This window comes from Pithys albifrons, chromosome 6 (assembly GCF_047495875.1).
Source record: "Pithys albifrons albifrons isolate INPA30051 chromosome 6, PitAlb_v1, whole genome shotgun sequence".
In the NCBI taxonomy this organism is placed as follows: Eukaryota; Metazoa; Chordata; class Aves; order Passeriformes; family Thamnophilidae; genus Pithys; species Pithys albifrons.
In genome coordinates this window covers 2,792,130-2,808,898 of record NC_092463.1, presented here as the reverse complement: position 1 = coordinate 2,808,898, position 16,769 = coordinate 2,792,130, and the positions used below count along the sequence as shown (strand labels likewise).

Genomic DNA, 16,769 nt, shown 5'->3' with positions numbered 1-16,769 from the left:
ATAGAATTCCCTGGGTTGGAAAGGATCCACATGGATCAGCCAGTCCAACTCTTGGCCCTGCACAGACACCTCAACAATCCCACTCTGTCCTTGTCCCATTGTCCAAACCCTCCTGGAGCTCTGGCAGCCTTGGGGCCGTGCCCACTGCCCTGGGGAGTCTGTTCAGTGCCCACCACCCTCTGAAGGAAGAACCTTTTCCTGATATCCAACCTAACCCTCCTCTGGCACAGCTCCAGGCTGTTCCCTCAGGACACAGCATCCCTCTGGGCTGCAGCCAGAGAAACATCAGAGGACAAAGCCCCCTGTGACATCCCAAACTCATCCCTCAGAGTTCATCCAGCAGCAGCTTTACAAACTCCCAGTCCTGTCTCAACAGAGCAGGAGGATGTGCCAGGTCCTGGCAGGGCACAGGGGACCACAGGGTCACGCCTGGAGCTGGCTGGGTCACCCTAGGAGCAAACCCAGCATAGAAAGTCCTTTTAAATTTATTTATTTATTTCAACAGAGTAGTGCTCGGTTACAGTTTAGTGAAGAACAAATAGGTACATTCATTGGCCACAGCTCCTGGTGCAGCAGCTGCTGCCCGACTGCAAAGCCAAAACACTGTTAAACCATACCAAAAAACAAACAAACAAAAAAAAAACCAACCCAAAAAAGAAAGTTTAATGAAAGGCAACTATGCATTAAAAAAGTAATTGTACTTCTCAGCTATAAATTACTTCAGTAAAACACGGGACCGGCCCCGGGAGGAGCAGCCGGTTCGGAAACCACCGGACAAAGGAGTAAAACCCAAACGCTTTGCCAGTCACTCAGGGGTCCATCAGCAACGAGACTCACTGCCCTGACCTGCCATCCCAAACCCAGGAAGATCATAGTGTGGGTGTGTGCTTCAGTGCAATAGGAACAATGAGCCTGTAGCCCTTGGATTTTGTAATTTTTTTAATTTTTTTTTTTTGCACTACACTCCTTTCCCTCCAGAGAAAAACTTAAAGTGCTCCTAGTGCTTTGGAATTTAAGCAAGAACAGGGGCCACGAGTGTCACTTACTGTCTTTGGTGACTTATGGGAGCAAAAGGAAGGGGGACACGCCAGGCCCTTCATCAGCTTTGCCATAAGCCAAGCAGTGATTGAGATGGAGTGACCTGTTCCTGCCAGGAGACAGGTGAGCAGCCAGGGTGGAGCTCTGGGTCAGGTACCTCGAGTGAGGGATGTGCTGAGAGTTGCCATCTTTGCCTTCCCCAAAAAGAGGCAGGATGTCCTGCTCTTTTTGGGCCAGCCAGAGTGAAGGAGGGAAGCAGGGAGGGGCCAGCACAGACCACAGGGACAGGTGTTCCCATGGGACAAGTGACATTGTGCTCAGCACAAGCAACAGGGGAGGGGGGACCAGGCCGCACTGGTGAGGAGAAGTCAGGGCTGCCCTGGGGCTGGAGGGTCTCTCACACACAGCTCAGACACTGAGGCTGCCTCAGGGTCCCCCCAGCTCCCAGACCATTACCCACCAAACCACTCCCGGCCCAGGGGCAGCCTGGGGTTTGAGCAGCACGAGGCAGGTCAAAAGCAGTGCCAGTGTGGGTTGGCACCAGTGGCCAGAGCAGTTCCCACTGGAGCAGAGCCTCCATCCAAAGCTGCTTTGCTCATCCCCACAGCAGGCTCAGGGACAAGCCAGGAATAAAACAAAACCTCCTCTCCAAGAGCCCAACCCAGATCAGACTTGGCTACTTTGGTGAAGGAGAGACAGAGGAACCTCTCCCAGCCTGACCCAGCACTCACACCCTGTGTACTCCAGTGGGAGGGCTCCAGGCCCTGGAAGGCAGAGTAAGGAGCCCAGGGATCAGACCCCTGTGGTTTTTACCCCTTCCCTCTGAAACAGCACACTCTACAGGCAGCCAGACACCTCCTGCACCTCAGTGGGGACCCACCAGTTCACATTCACTTCACGTTGAAACTCTTGGTTATCTACTAAATGCAATTTAATACTGAGGGGGACAAGGGGACCCCACCATGGGTGACGAGGTACAGCAGCCCTGGATTCACACACATTCCTGCACACACACTCCTGCTGAGCCACCCCCAAGCTCTCCCTGAAGGGAAGAGCCAGACCTCTCCCTCTGCCATCAGGTTGGTCTCAATGCCAGTAGGGACAGAACTCCCCCTCAGCTCTGAGCCACAGGCCCAGGTGGGACAGGTCAGCAGCCAGGTGGGATGAGAACCAGGAGTCAGAGCAAGACCCCCCTCAGCCCCGAGGCCTCACCCAGCCCTGCCAGGTAGGAATATGGCACAGTAGGCTTGAGCATCCAGTGCAGGAGGTCCTGCCTGGACCGAGCTCCCACTCCCAGTGAGTCAGGATGCAGAGTACTTCACGGAACACGTCTTTGCAGGAAGACAGTACCTCTCCCAGCTATGGATGTGCAATTAAAAGAGTAACTAGAACAGTCTCAGACCAAGCACAGCCTGAGCAAGATTCGTTCCTTCCAAGTGTGCAGATAAAAGTGCAAATATGCATTTGATGTTTCATTTCTAGTGAGGAAGCTCTGGTGCATTTAGCTGCCAACATCTTGAAGACCAGACCAAGAAAAAGCTTCCAGAGAGTTCAGCTTCACTTTGCTACATGGTACCTTAAAGTCACAGTTCTCTTACTTACTGCCCGCAGCCTCCGGCTCAGTCCCGCGCGCAGCTGCGGCAGGTCGTGGAATGTTTGTGTCATGAGTTAGATGCTTCAGGGGAGGAGGAGGAGGAGGAGGAAAAGAGAAAACCAGGTTACAATCCTATACATGAATGCCACTCTGGGAAGAGAGGGAGCCTCCTCAGTTGTGTGGGGCAGGGTATGAGCTGTGGTGGTTGGGCTCCAGGCCGCCGGCGGCGCAGAGCAAGGGCGCGCTGTCCGTGGGGGTCCCGCTGTCGTTCCCGGCCAGGGACCCGTAGCAGCTTGAGCGCTGAGGGGTGGCCAAGCTGGAGGAGGGGCAGAAAAAACAGATAGGGACTCTTAGAGATGAATTAATTTGGTTCCTCCAATGATAGGAGGCTCCCAGCACTGATGAGGATATCCAGGTCTGCAGGCAGAGTATCTCCAGGGAGCCTGGCTGTGATGAAACAGGTACAAGGGGAAGAGCACCAGGCCCTACAACACTGATTATGAAGAGTCAGAACCTCTGAACTCCTCACTACATGCCTGGGCAGCAAGTGAAGTGAAGTGTGTCCAAGTTCAGGTTGGACGGGGCTTGGAGCAACTTGGTCTAGCGGAAGGTGTCCCTGCCCAAGGCAGGGAGTTGGAATTACATGGTGTGTAAGGTACCTTCCAACCCAAAGCAATCCCTGATCCTGTGGTGACAGGGCTGCCAGGTTTCCCTGTGCAGTTCTGCTGGGGATACCTGACCATTCTCTCCCCTGTCAGGGGTTCCTGCAGAGCTTTTTCATGGCTCCCAGAGATCATCTCCCTCCCAGGACCACCTCTCACTTTCCAGTGGAAAAACCACTCTGGAATGACTTAGAGCCCTCTGTCCCACAGCTGAGGGAAGATCTTAGAAAGACCAGCCCCTGGTTGAGGTCTGTGTGCAACCATTACATTTTTCTACCTGTGGGCACCATCCACATCCACCTCTTGGGGCTGGTCACTTCTGTCTAATAAAAACAGCTCCTTGTGAGCTGCATGAGGAACAAATGCTCAGTCAGCAGGCTCCCTGCCCCAGCCATGCCCAAGCTGCCTCTTCCACCACATTTTTCCCTCAGAGCAGAAGCCAGGAGCTCTGTCCTTCCCCACAGGGAGCAGGATGGCAGCACAACACTCACCCTCCTTCTCTGGCCCCGAGCCGTGACAAGTCGTCGTCGCTGTCGTAGCGCCTCGGATTGTCAAAGAAATAGGCTCTGGAGCTGTAACTGTGGCTGTTCACCATCCCTGCTGGAGTCTGACAACGAGAAAGGAATTAAGTCAGAAGCAAAATACACCTGACAGTCACCCCAGGTGCTCTGCACAGGAGTACTTGCTCAATCCTACCAGGTTCTGGCTCAGCCTCTGAGCCCGGAAGAACAGCACCACAAAAGTTGTTGGCACCAGCTCCCACAGGAAAAGGACCACTCCAAATACCACATATTCCTCACTGCTCACTTCCACGTGCACCTGTGGAACACAAGTCAGAAGAGTGTGTGTAATCCCAGCCACCCACAGAGTTCCCAAAAACTGGAACTGGGAATGCAAAGAAACCCTATGGAAGGCAGGAGTCCCTAAAGCAGCACAGTGACCCTTACCTGGCTGCTGCTACTGGTTTAGCTGGGCTGGTTCTGGTCATGTGCCACCAGGGCACTGGGAGCTCGCTCCCCACACCAGTGACTCTCCCTCACACACAGCCATGCCTGATTAAGCATTGCCTTTCTGCTCTAGTTGACTTGTCCCTCCTCTCCCTCAAAAGAAGAGCTGCCAGGCTAAAAGGGAAGAGCACAACAGGGAATCCTTCCTGAAGGAGTGGCTGGATAGGGGAAGACTCGGGTTTGCTGGGTGGAGAGAGCAAGCAGGGCTTCTGGAGGCAGAACTCCAGCTTGTTTGGGGGTTCAGCTACCCAGACACACTCCCAGCCCTTTTTCACCCTCACAGGATTAGCAGTGACTGCATTTCACTTTCCTGGCCCTGGACTGGGGGCCACAGACACTCACCTTGTCTGAAAGGTTGTCCCAGCCATAGTTAAAAGGACCAGGAACACTGTCTGGAGATATGGCCACAGCTACCAGGTTATAGCAAGCCCTTGAGGAATACAGAAGAGCCACTACAGATCCCACAATAATAGCCTGGCAGACAGATGTTCCCTGGAACAGGAAGAAATAGAGGAGTTTTAATACAGAGCTGTGATTTTCTTTCCCCCTTCCCTTAAACACATGAGAAGCTGTGCAGGCAAGAATGACCCAGAACATTTGTATGTTGTTGCTAAAATATTCAGAGCTGGTTAAGAGCTTTCTCATGTGATGAGTTGGTTTCAGGAACAGATCCACACAGCCAGTGCCACTTGGGAGTAGGGAAGATCTGAGGCACAGGAGTGTCATTGCCAGGATCTTATCAGTCAGCTTCATGCTGGTGGCCCAGGAAGATGCTATTCCACTCACTGCCTTCCCATGGGAATCTCCACAAGGCCAACAACAACCACTAGAAAAACCAACTTGCTGCTTCTCTGCAGCAGAAATGTTCACCCAGACATTCACTTGCAGCAGCTCAGCAGCTCTGACATCACACAGAGTGTTTTGTCCAGGAAAGAAGCCCAAATCTGTGGGGTGGGCAGAAAGACCTGGTGCCTGAGACTCAATACCTGAGTGGAGCAGACAGGAAAGATGGAGAGAGACTATTTACAAGAGCCTGGGAAGGAATTTTTGGCTGGAAGGGCAGTGAGGCCCTGGCACAGTTTGCCCAGAGCAGCTGTGGCTGCCCCATCCCTGGGAGTGTCGAAGGTCAGGTTGGACAGGACTTGGAGCACCCTGGGCTAGTGAAAGGTGCCCTGCCCATGGCAGGGGGGGTTAACTGGATGATCTTTAAGGCCCCTTCCAACCCAAACCGTTCTGGGATTCTATGACAAACCAGGCTTTGCTAAATACACCCATGAAGGCCTTTAATAACTACTGGGAGGCACCAGCTCCATGAGTGGGCAGAGAAACACATGCCAGCAGCTCACTTGCCTTTGTGTTTAAGCAGAGACTCTGCTGGGGAAGCTCATCTCACTGACCTGCTCCACATCCCAGCTGGGCTGTGCCAGCTCTATTTTCCTGGCTTTGGAGCTCAAGGCAGTGTCTTGGAAGAGTCAGCACAAAACAGCTGCTAACAAAGTGACACTCCTGAAGCCCATCCTGCTCTGTCACTGTTAGCTGAGCCCTTGGTGTTGAGGCCACCACAAGGAAAGGTGGTAAAGTAAATCTCCAGCTCACAAGGACCACAGGATAGGATCTGGATGCAGTCCAGCCTCCTTCCTACAGCACCAGCCTTTCACCTTCAGTGGTGGAGGCAGAATCTCCAGCCTCGCTGGATGGCTTTGAGTCAGCAGGTTCACAGCTGGAGTTCAGGAGGCAGGACAACCTTTTCAGGCATTTGTGTAGCACTTCTGCTTATCCCCCACTTTTTATGCAGCTCCTTCACACAGGAAATCAGGGGGTGCCCCCAAGGCAGGGAAGGGAGGCAGAGACTTGTAGCAGACAGCCAGGCTGAGTATCCAACTGGAAAACAGGCTTCCCTGGAGCAGGTTGCACAAGAGCAGGGCCTCATGGGCAGCCTCAGGCATGGAAGGAGAGGAAGTTCCTGTGCTGGGTGAACTTGGCAAGTTAATCAGTGCCCAGAGCTGGTCAGAGCTGGATACCAAGCCCAGGCAGGAAGGGATGTGAGCAGGTTCTCAGCTTAGATGGCTCCTGTCTCACTGCAGCTGTAACTTATGGTTCACACATCCTGGATTCTGGGAAACCATGGATGCCCTTGGCTGCTTAAGGAGCCAGACATCTCCTACTGAAAGCCTCAGCTTCAACCTTGACCTGGCTATGCTCAGGTTTTTCCTACAGATGTTTCCAGGCTCATCAGAAGCCTGCTGTCTGCCCTTCCCAACAGGCCAGGTCCACACCCTGGAATCCCAGCCTTTGACAGGGGTGATGTGGCTTCCCAGAGGAAGAGGAGGCAGCTCAAGAGCACCATTACTTGCAGTTCCTGCCACACTGCTTGCAGCTCATCCACTCTCCCACCTGCTGGAAAAGAGCTGTGTGTATTCAGACCCTCACCTGTCCTGCCTTAGGGCAGGACTTACAGGAGCTTCTCCTCCACTTCCAACATGCTCATCTCATCCAGGACATCTCACCCTGTCCAGACAGAGCCCAGCTAAAGCTGGACTGCTAGAGGGGATCCCCTTTGCTCAGAATTGTTATGCACATGCCACAGGTAACAATATGCTGCAAGTTTTACTGTCCTTAGTGATTATACTGCACAAACTGCACCTGCTGCTCTTAGAGAACCCCCCACTTCCAGGCAAATCCCTTATTTTCTAAGCCTCAAAAGCACAAGCAGCTCATAAATCTCCCAAAGCTGCAGAGAAGGTATTCTCCTAAAACATGGAGGGCAGATCATTCCCACAGCAGGATCAAACTCTTTCTGGAGGGAGGAATCCAAGAGCTGCCACCTCATCACTGGAAGGAATATTTGAGCAAGAGCAGCTCAGGTGCCAGCAGGCACTCCCAGATCCAGCTGAGAACCCAACTGATGGCTGTGCAGTCCCAGGGGCAGTCCCCAAGGCATTTCCCTACCTTAGACTCGAGGTAGACATTGGCTGAAGACATCTTTCCCAGCTTGCACATGCAGCCAGCCAGAGAGATGGCACAGAGGATGAAGAGGCTGTCATTGACGAGGGCACGGGCCAGGACCGTCCACCTCAGCTGGTTCTCCGGGACCTCACCATGGATCAACATTGCACAAGTCAAATTCACAACTAGGAAGAGAAGGCTGGTGAAGATGGAGCCCAGATACAGCAGGACCCTGGAGAGAAGGTGAGGAGGAAAAATGGAGTTCGAGTGGGACAAGTCCAGGCTTGTTCTGCACCACCCTCCGGTCTCATCAGAGCCTCCCAGCACACTCAGTGCTCTGCTTGCTGGGAAGCTCAGGCATTCCAGCAGGTATCAGGGGTTGTACTGACAGCCCAAGCCTGCAGAGTGTTTGCTGGAGCTGCTCTCAGAACACATGAGCAGCGTAAGCAGTCATGAGTTACAAGACTCATCTTCTGACAGTCAGGTTCTTATCTTGCAGATTTTAAGTGTTGCTCCAGCTCTGCATTAACTCCAGTCAATAAGCCATGAGTCATCACAACCACTGCAACTTCTTTACTGAAAGCTACTGGAGCTTGAATTTCCCAGTGGGTTCCCTGGAAATCGTTAGGAAGCACCTGGGCTGCACAAACACGGGTCTCACCTATTTCTCAAGTGTTATTCTGCAGATCTTTTTTGGGGTGGGACGGCTCAGAATGACCTTGAGAGTTCATATAGTTTGTTACTGGGATGCTTGAACTTCCTGGGCACCTCTGAACCTCCCAGTCCTGTTCCAAAGCACAACACTGATTGTTTGTCAGAGCACAGGTATGGAATTAGCTCTGTTCAGCCTCTGGGGTCTGAACCTCCCACTCCCAGCCCTGCAGTGAGCTCCCCTTAAGCCATGAAGGTCAGAACAGCATCACTTACTTGTACTTGTTGAATTCAGCTGCACATTTCACTTTGAATATGACCTGGAGGAAAGATTTGCACAGTGTTACTTCACATGACCTATAGTTTTCTTTAAATTTAGACAAGAGATAAACAGGGGAGCCAGATTCCAGCTGGACACCTCCAAGGACTCCAGATTATTTATTAGCACCCAGTCTTGCCCTGGACCCAAAAGACTGGTACTTTTTTCATTCCAAGAGCTCAGCCCAAATACAGGTGCCTATAACACCCCATATGTGACAGGGACTTTAACACCACACCTTAGGAACTCCAAGAAAAGCAGGGAGTTTAGCACTTAACAGTCATTAAAATCTTTCAAAAGTACATCTCCTCTGCCCAGTGTTCTGGGCTGCTTATTTTAGCACCTCAAGCACACTGGATTTCCACATTAGAGAAGGCTGCTTGAGCTGCTCTGCTTCAGCAAGACAAATAGCTGATCTAAAATAGCCCTTTGGTATTGGATCATGGACCTGCAGGCTGGAAAAAGCACTTGGAACTCACAGCTCCTTCATCCTTATGAAGTTTGTAGAACAAATACACCTGAAAAGTAACTCTGAGATGGTGGGAAGCCCTCCAGAGGTGGAAGGCTGAAGCATACATGGGCAGAACTTGAGCCTAAGGAATTAGGGACAGTTCAGGAAGGTGCTGACACTCCCAAGTGAGAGCTCAGATGTGAGATCCTGCTGCAAGGGGACAGGGAACCAGCTGGTCAGGAAAACAGCAGGAAAACAGCCACGGCAGAAACAGGGTTGTGTCCTGTGCAAAATGCAGCTCCAGGTACAGGGCCCAGCAGGAAGGATTCCAGAATTGGGATCACAGTCAGCCACCAGCAAAGCTCATGTCCTGACTGCAGACTTTGAAGGAAAATGGGAAGAGGCAGAGAGACATCCAGACAGATCCAGCACACCTGTACTTGTGGGATCACTGCATAGGTGTGGAGGTTCAGTTTCCCTTCTCCTCCCTTTCCTTGTCAGCTCCCAGACTGTGGCTGCACTGAAGGATCCCTCACCTCCTACAAGGCACCCTTACTCAGCTGTTTTCCTGCTGGGATTCCTTGGCTCCTGCCTTCCAGGCAGCCCAGAGGTGGAAATGGCACACAAGCTTCAGGAATCAGGCTCCTGCCAAGAGGATTTCCAGAGAAATTTCAGGATTTGAGGTTGTCTGATCCCCTGTGTAGTTTCAAGCATTTCAAAGGGCATCAGAAAGTGTCAGTGACCCTCTTCCCAAAGCCAGTTCCACTGCTTGGCTCCTCTCCCTGGTGTGAGGGAGGATGAGCTCAAGCAGCACTCAGTGAGGAAAAAGACACAGCTCTGCAGCAGAGGGAGGGATCCATCCCCATGGATGTTCTTTATCCCACTGTCCTGGCCTACACCAGCCCAGAGAAGTACAGAAGTGTGGCACAATCCACTCTGAGCCCTAAAATTCAGCTGAGTTACTGGAAACCTGCACCTTGGATGGACCATGTGGTGATTCCCAAACAGAAATATCCCTGAATCCTCCTTAATTTGCCTTTAGGTTATGTTTAAGCACTTTGGGATGGTCATAGAATCAGTAAGATTCAAAAAGACCTCTAAAATCGTCAAGTCCAACCATTAATCCAGCATCACCTTGTTCACCACTAAACCATGTCCCCAAGTGCCATATCCATTGGGTTTTTGGAACTCTTCCAGAGATGGTGACTCCACCACTACCCTGGGCAGCCTGTTCCAATGCCTGACCACCCTTTCAGTGAAGAAATTTTTCCCTAATATCCAACCTGAACCTTCTCTGCTGCAGCTTGAGAATCACAGAATCACAGAATCGATTGGGTTGGAAAAGACCTCTGAGATCATCAAGTCCAACCCTTGGTCCAACTCCAGTCCCTTTACCAGATCATGGCACTCAGTGCCACGGCCAATCTCAGGTTAAAAACCTCCAGGGATGGGGAATCCACCACCTCTCTGGGCAGCCCATTCCAATGCCTACTTACTGTCTCTGGAAAGAATTTGTTTCTGCTCTCCAACTTCAATTTCCCCTGGCAGAGCTTGAGCCCATCGTGCCCCCTTGTCCTATTGCTGAGTGCCTGGGAGAAGAGACCAACCCCCACCTGGCCAGAACTTCCCTTCAGGGAGTTCCAGACAGTGCTGGGGTCACCTCTGAGCCTCCTCTTCTCCAGGCTGAACACCCCCAGCTCCCTCAGCCTCTCCCCACAGCACTTGTGCTCCAGTCCCTTCTCCAGCCTCGTTGCTCTTCTCTGGCCCCACTCCAGCCCCTCAATCTCTTGCCTCAACTGAGGGGCCCAGAACTGAACACAACACTCAAGGTGTGGCCTCCCCAAGGCAGAGTCCAGGGGAAGGGTCACTGCCCTGGGCCTGCTGGCCACGCTATTTTTTGAGGCCATTTCCTCTTGTCCTGTCAAATAAGACATCAAGGACATCCAGCTGGGAAAACCTCTTCCTCCAGCAGCCATTTGGGCAGAACAGAAATCCACCTGAGGTAGTTGTAACCACAGCCTCTGAACAGCACTGCAGAGTCCCTGGCTTATATTCCAGCTGGGAATATTGCACTCCCAGCTGAGAACAGCCCCTCAGCCGAGCAGGGAAGTGTCACTGGCTAATAGGAAGATGCTGGATGTGCAGGGCTCTCCCAAAATGCTCCCACTACGGCTCCAGGGATTACGGCACACAAAGCTGAGTCAGGGTTAAGAGTTCAACAGCAACTTGAGCCTCAGTCTTGGCCTGCTGCCATGAAAAGCAGAGAGACCACAGCTCCAGCTTTAGACTTTTATTAGCCCCCAGCTAATTATTCGTGTAACTTCAGGAAGAGGACAGGCATCACCGGGTTTGGTGTTTTTAGTTATTAAGATTAATAACTTATCTGGAGGTTGCTTTTCCTTCCCAGGGACTGGGTCAGCAGGTGACACCAGTGGGTCTTATCCTTGAGACAAGCTTTGAGTCTCTCTGCACAGCACTCTGCTGACTTCAGAGCCCAAGGACAGCTGATGTGGAGGGTTCTGCTGTGAAGAATCCAGCATGGAGAGCTCAGGAGCAGTCCTGTTCCCCATCAAAAGAGGAAACAATTCTCCATCGCGTTTCCAGAGCCACAGATCCTTTGAATCCTTCACATCAGCCAGGTCTGGGAAGCAGGTGAGGAGAATTACAGACCTCAAAGTCCCCCCATGATGCTGGAGGGTTTTGTATTTGTGGGGAGTGGATATATCACATAAAAGTGATCACCTTGCTCAGGCACAGCCTAGAGAGTGACCTTGCTAAGGGCATGTTTAAGACACACGCTCATCCTTAGAAGGTGCACTGGAGATGTCACAGCTGCTGAGAGAAGCTGACAGATGCCAGATTCCCCAGATGGCTCCAAGGACCACTTCCAGGAACTGAAAAAAAGGATCTTAACCCTAACACTGAGCCACTTCAGCCTGGGTTTGGTACAGCCATTCCCAACAGATCCAAAAGATCCAGGAGAGCCAGGAACTTGCTGTCTGATGGAATCAAAATCCCTCTTCTCCATAAAGAAAACATGAATTTGGGCTCCATGGATACAAGACATAACCATGCCCTGCCCTGGCACAGCCCTTGCTCAGATGCAAGAGCAGCCACAGACAGATCCCTTCCCTCACCACAGCAAGATAATCTCAGAGCACAGCAGAGACTATTTTGGGATTACACCCCGTAACAAATGTTCAAACCCTCGCCCACCCCCCAGAGGAAAAGTTGGAACTATCAATGAGGAGGATCTCTCACCATCCCCACTAATACTGAGATCATTCCCTGCCATCATGAACACAGGGTACAACTTGCTTGTTCCCTGATTTCCTAGAATAGCTGGGTGCCAGCATGGACACCTGTTCATCTGGGAAACATGGGAATCATCAGCTCTGGGATGAGGCAGTTTGGAGTTTAAGTGACCCCTTATCAGCTGTCCCTCTGAGGCAGAGGGCACTGTCAGGTGTCTGCCAGACAAGGAAGGTGCAAGAAAGGATAGAGACTTTTCCAGTTTTCCATCTGAGAAGGAAAATACAGGACAAGCCTCTCCCAGGCTGGATGCTCTTTCCATGCATGTCTCCAGTGCAATTAGAGCAGGAAGGGATGGAAGAGGCTGATGTCATCTAATCAGATGGAGCACTCAGAAAAACCCAGACTGGCCATGCCAGCCTGGTGGTGCAGCCCTCAGTCCCACCATTCCAGCATTCCTTACTCATCCCTGCACCAGCTGATCATTCCCAGAAGAGCGAAGTGCTCAGGAATGTCTTTGAAAGGGTCAAGGTGGAGGTTGTGGCTACATTTCACAGAATAACTGAGGTTGGAAAAGACCTCTGAGATCATGGAATCCAATCTGTGTCTGATCTACATGTCTAGCTGGCAGCAGAGGTGCTATTCCAAAGGCAAGGCAAAGGAGTGTCTTATTTGGATATCTGGGACATTGAAGCAAGATTGGGAATGGATCTGAGGAATTCTGATGTACTCTGAATTCCAGATTTTCAGGAAAGGACTCATTCTGGTACAAGCTGAAGCAGAAAGGAAGAGATGTTCCTAAGCTAAAGGCATTTCACCTTTTGATGCTCCAGCACTTGAAGGGAGCCCACAGAAGAGCTGGAGAGGAACTCTGGACCAGGGCATGGAGTGACAGGACACAAGGAATGGCTTCCCACTGCCAGAGGGCAGGATTAGATGGGACATTGGGAAGGAATCCTTGGCTGTGAAGGTGGTGAAGCCTGGCACAGGCTGCCCAGAGAAGCTGTGGCTGCCCCATCCCTGGAAGTGTTCCAGGGCAGGCTGGATGGGGCTTGGAGCAACCTGGGATAGTGGGAGGTGTCCCTGAACACGGGCTGGAATGAGATGAGTTTTAAGGTCTCATCCAATCCAAACCATTCTGGGATTCTATGAAAAAGAAATACACATCCCACAGTCATTCTGTCAGGACTCTGCACTCCCTCAGGAATCTCAGGACCAAGAGGGTATGGAAAGAGGATAACCTTGGCCCACTGAAAGAACACCAGGCAGTCTAAAAAGTTTGAATTTCAGCCCCAAAACTGCCTGGAGTGCCAAGTAATGCCAGTTTTTCATGGATAGCTGTTTTCTGGAACTTCTTCCCCATCACCATTTCATCCTCAGCTTCTCCACAGTCTAAGGAGCTTCGTAAATCAGGGAAGATCAGCTCAAATAACAGCACAGGCCATGTTTTTTTCCACAGATGCCATTTCTCCAGCATGTCCACAAAGGAGGCACTGTGTAGAGAGACAATGAGCCAGGCCCTTAGCACAGCACCAGCCTGTGCTTTTATCTGAGGACATCTTGGATCAGGATCCCATCCCCAGGGCAGAAGCAGCCCAGGGTCTTTCTGCAAGTTGCTCCCAACTAGCCCTTAAAATCTGGAAATGGATGGGCATGTTCTACTGGAAGTCACACCACTAAACACACCAGTCATGACTAGATCTTGAGATAGGAGCCAGAAAAGCACCAAAGGCTTTCAGTCCATCCAGCTCCACTCTTTCTCCAAACCTCTGGAGCTTTATTAACACCACTGTGAGATCACTCAAAAACACCACAGAGCGTTGGACTGCCCTTCTGGCTGTGCCAGGGAAGTGTCAGACCCTCCCTGGAGCTGAGCATGCAGACCCACTTTTATAAGTCACTTTATCCTTCCCCACTCCAGATTCTGAGCTCTTATTTCCTCAGACAGGATTTCCCTTGGCTCTAGGTTTTCAAGGAGAAAGAAATGGGATATATGTAGAGTTTACTGGAAAACAGATATTGTGGGAGGAAGGGAAGCTTGGGAATCTATTTGGATTTACTTTAAGAAACATTTAAACAAGCCTGGAGAGAGGCAAATCTGCTGTCGAGTCCACGGACCAAGAGGAAAACAAAAATCCAGCCACTTTGTGGAGCAGAGGGCAGGATTCCTGCTTTTCAAGGGACACAAACCCCTCCTGGCTGGAGCAATTCGTAGGTCAGGCTGCCTTTAACAGACAAGATGGATTATGCACACCCTGCACCATTTGTTATCCTGCTGCCACTCAACCAACACCAACAGCTTTGGCAACAGGCATTTCACCCCCAGCTTCTCGGTGTTTATTCAGAGCAGGGAGTGGGGAGCAAAGAACCAAAAGAGCTGAACAACCCAATTGCTCCAAGTCTCCTGTTATCATGTGAGCGCTGATGTCCTCGGGAAAATGAAATCATAACTCCCCTGGGTGACACATCGGAGCGACGGAGCGATTTCGCTGTGTGTTAGCGATTCCTTTGTGAGGCTGGGGAACAGCTGAGAGCTGCAGAGCAAAGAATCCCCACAACAACAACAAAGCTGGAAGGAAAAGTGCTGCCTATTTATGAACCAAGTCACCCAGCTGGGGAGGCAGGCGAGCAAAGGGCTGCTTGGGAGAAACTGGAGCAGAAACAAAATATTCAGAGGAGAGAGACGAGGCTTTAAGAGATAAAGACAAGTGGACTTAGGCAAAGGAGGATAAAAATCATGACACGAGTGATGGGAAGCCCAGAAAAGGAGGGATACACTCGGTGACAACAACAAGCAGCTCTGCACTGTCCCAGCAGCGATGGTTTTGCTGGAAAGGAGCCCCCCTCTGCTGCCCCAGGCTGTTGTTTGAGGCATCTCGGGTTGGTGTTTTTTTTTGTCTGACAACAAGCTGCAGAACAACAAGCCCAGTTCGCAGCGGAGCGATGGAGAGAGACGGAGGGAGCGCAGCAACAATAGCAGAAGAGGCTCTGGCTGGTGACGTAATGGTTGGCACCACTCCAGGCCAGAGCAGCCCCTGCTGCTGCCACTTTCTGGTCCCCTTTGGAGAACGGGAATCAATTAAAAAAAGATGTAAAACAGTCCCCCCAAGTGATTTTACCCCCCTTTTTCCCCCACCAATGGCTCTGGGTTGCAAAGGGGAAAATCCCACCTGGGAGCAGGGCATGTTCCTGCACCCTCAAATCCCAAATTCAGGGCATGTGCTGGTTCCACCTCCACCCCCCCTCCCGGGTCTGCATTCAGGGCACAGCCCTGCATCCAAAAACCCTGATGCTGGGATTCAGGGCATGCTGTTTGCTCACACCATCCCCCCCAAATCCCCCACCACTCCCCCCGACAAGGCTGGATTTAGGGCACAATCCCTGTGCCTCCATCCAAGCCTGGATGCAGGGCACAGTTCCTGTGCCTCCCACCAAGCATGGACTCGGGGCACAATCCTTGTGCTTCCATCCAAGCCTGGATTCAGGGCACAATTCCTGCATCCCCCCAGCCTGTAACAAAGTCTATACTGAGGGCTGGATTCAGGGAACAATAACTGTGCCTCCATCCAAGCCTGGACTCAGGGCACAATTCCTAAGCATCGCACCAAAAGCCTGGATTCAGGACAGATCCCCAGCCTTTCCCAATGCCAACATTCAGGGCAGAGCCCCGGGATTCCTTCCCACCCTCACCTGGACAGTCACACCTCCATCCCACCCCAAAGCCTTGGCTCCAGAGCATTCCAAGTTTGGAGAGGTGGCTGAAGAGGCGCTTCCAACCATGGTGTCCTGCAGGATTTGCGAGGGAGAATCTGGGAGGGTTTTCTTCCCAAAAGCAAAACTTACCTCGGCGAAATAGAGGTTGAGGAGGCAGAGGCTGGAGAAGAGGAGGCAGCCGGGCAGGCAGTACAGGAGCCAGTGGGCGAAGGGCTGCTGGAGGCGGAGGGCCTGCAGGGAATTCTGCAGGTAGAATGAGAAGAGCGTGGTCCTGAGGGCTGCCCAGAGCAGGCAGAGGAAGAGGCAGAGCGTGTGGTAGCTAAGGCGGCGCTGTCGGTAGTAGAGCAGCAGCCAGAGCTGCAGGTAAGCGAAGAGGAAGAGCGCGGCGTAGAGCGCCGTGTGGAGCACGGTGAGCCCCAGCTCCACGGCGTAGGGCACGGCCGCCCCCTCAGCGCCGGCCATGGGGCAGCGGGAGGCACCGCCCCGCTGCGTGCCTTCCCTCAGCCCCGGCTGGACACCGCCATGCACCGAAGCGCAGCCCCCCCGTCCCGCCGCTCGTCCCTCCCGTCCCTCCGGTCCCGCCGCCGCCGCCACAACTCCGTGCCGGGGACACCCGGCTGAGCCCGCGGAGTTGGGGGGCGGCGCCGCTCGCTCCCCATTGGCCGCTCGCCGGCCACGCCCCCCGTGCCGCCCGCGCGCATCGCCCGTTGGCCGCGGCCGCCCGTCAGTCACGCGCGGGACGCCCCCGCGGGGCCGCCGCTTTGATTCTTGGGTTGGTGACACCGCCCGGTGAGAGCGGGGTTGGCAATCGTGAGGGCCGGCGAGAGCACAGAGCGGAGAGAGAGGAGCGAGTGGCGAGGAGGGGAGACAGGAGCGACAGGAGAGGTGAGAGGAACCGTGAGGGGAGCGAGGGGCGGTGAGGGCAGAGGAGCCGTGAGGGATGAGCGGGGCCGTGAGGGGAGAAGGGAGAGGGATGATGAGGGGAGACAGGAGAGGAGCAGGGCTGAGAGGGGATCAGCTGGCGAGAATGGGAGGTGTCTGAGTTGAGGGGATGTCTGAGGTGCCTCCGGAGCTGTCTAGGAGGGTGATGGGCGGTGAGGGGAGACGGGAACGACTGGGGGTGAGGGGTGAGCGG

General features: G+C 52.8%; 2 protein-coding genes across 6 annotated transcripts in view; one reads left to right on the top strand and one right to left on the bottom strand.

The window, feature by feature from the left end:
- Nucleotides 1–488: 488 nt before the first annotated feature.
- Nucleotides 489–16,180, bottom strand: GPR137C (G protein-coupled receptor 137C). 2 transcript variants are annotated; one of them, XM_071557226.1, is made up of 7 exons: nucleotides 15,764–16,180; nucleotides 8,175–8,218; nucleotides 7,251–7,479; nucleotides 4,644–4,793; nucleotides 3,991–4,113; nucleotides 3,786–3,901; nucleotides 489–2,948 (listed from the first exon to the last, which is right to left on the bottom strand). In XM_071557226.1, the coding sequence occupies exons 1-7, from the start codon at nucleotides 16,094–16,096 to the stop codon at nucleotides 2,804–2,806; spliced, it is 1,140 nt and encodes a 379-aa protein (XP_071413327.1). In that variant the 5' UTR covers nucleotides 16,097–16,180; the 3' UTR covers nucleotides 489–2,803. The 2 variants fall into 2 exon arrangements, with proteins under 2 accessions (XP_071413327.1, XP_071413328.1); XM_071557227.1 differs by lacking the exon at nucleotides 4,644–4,793.
- Nucleotides 16,181–16,405: 225 nt separating this feature from the next.
- The window catches only part of TXNDC16 (thioredoxin domain containing 16), a 113,848-nt gene continuing 113,484 nt past the window's right edge, over nucleotides 16,406–16,769 (top strand). For all 4 annotated transcript variants that reach the window (XM_071557224.1, XM_071557223.1, XM_071557221.1 and 1 more), the window contains exon 1: nucleotides 16,406–16,519. The gene's annotated coding sequence lies outside the window, so the exon portion shown is untranslated. The remainder of the gene's footprint in view (nucleotides 16,520–16,769) is intronic.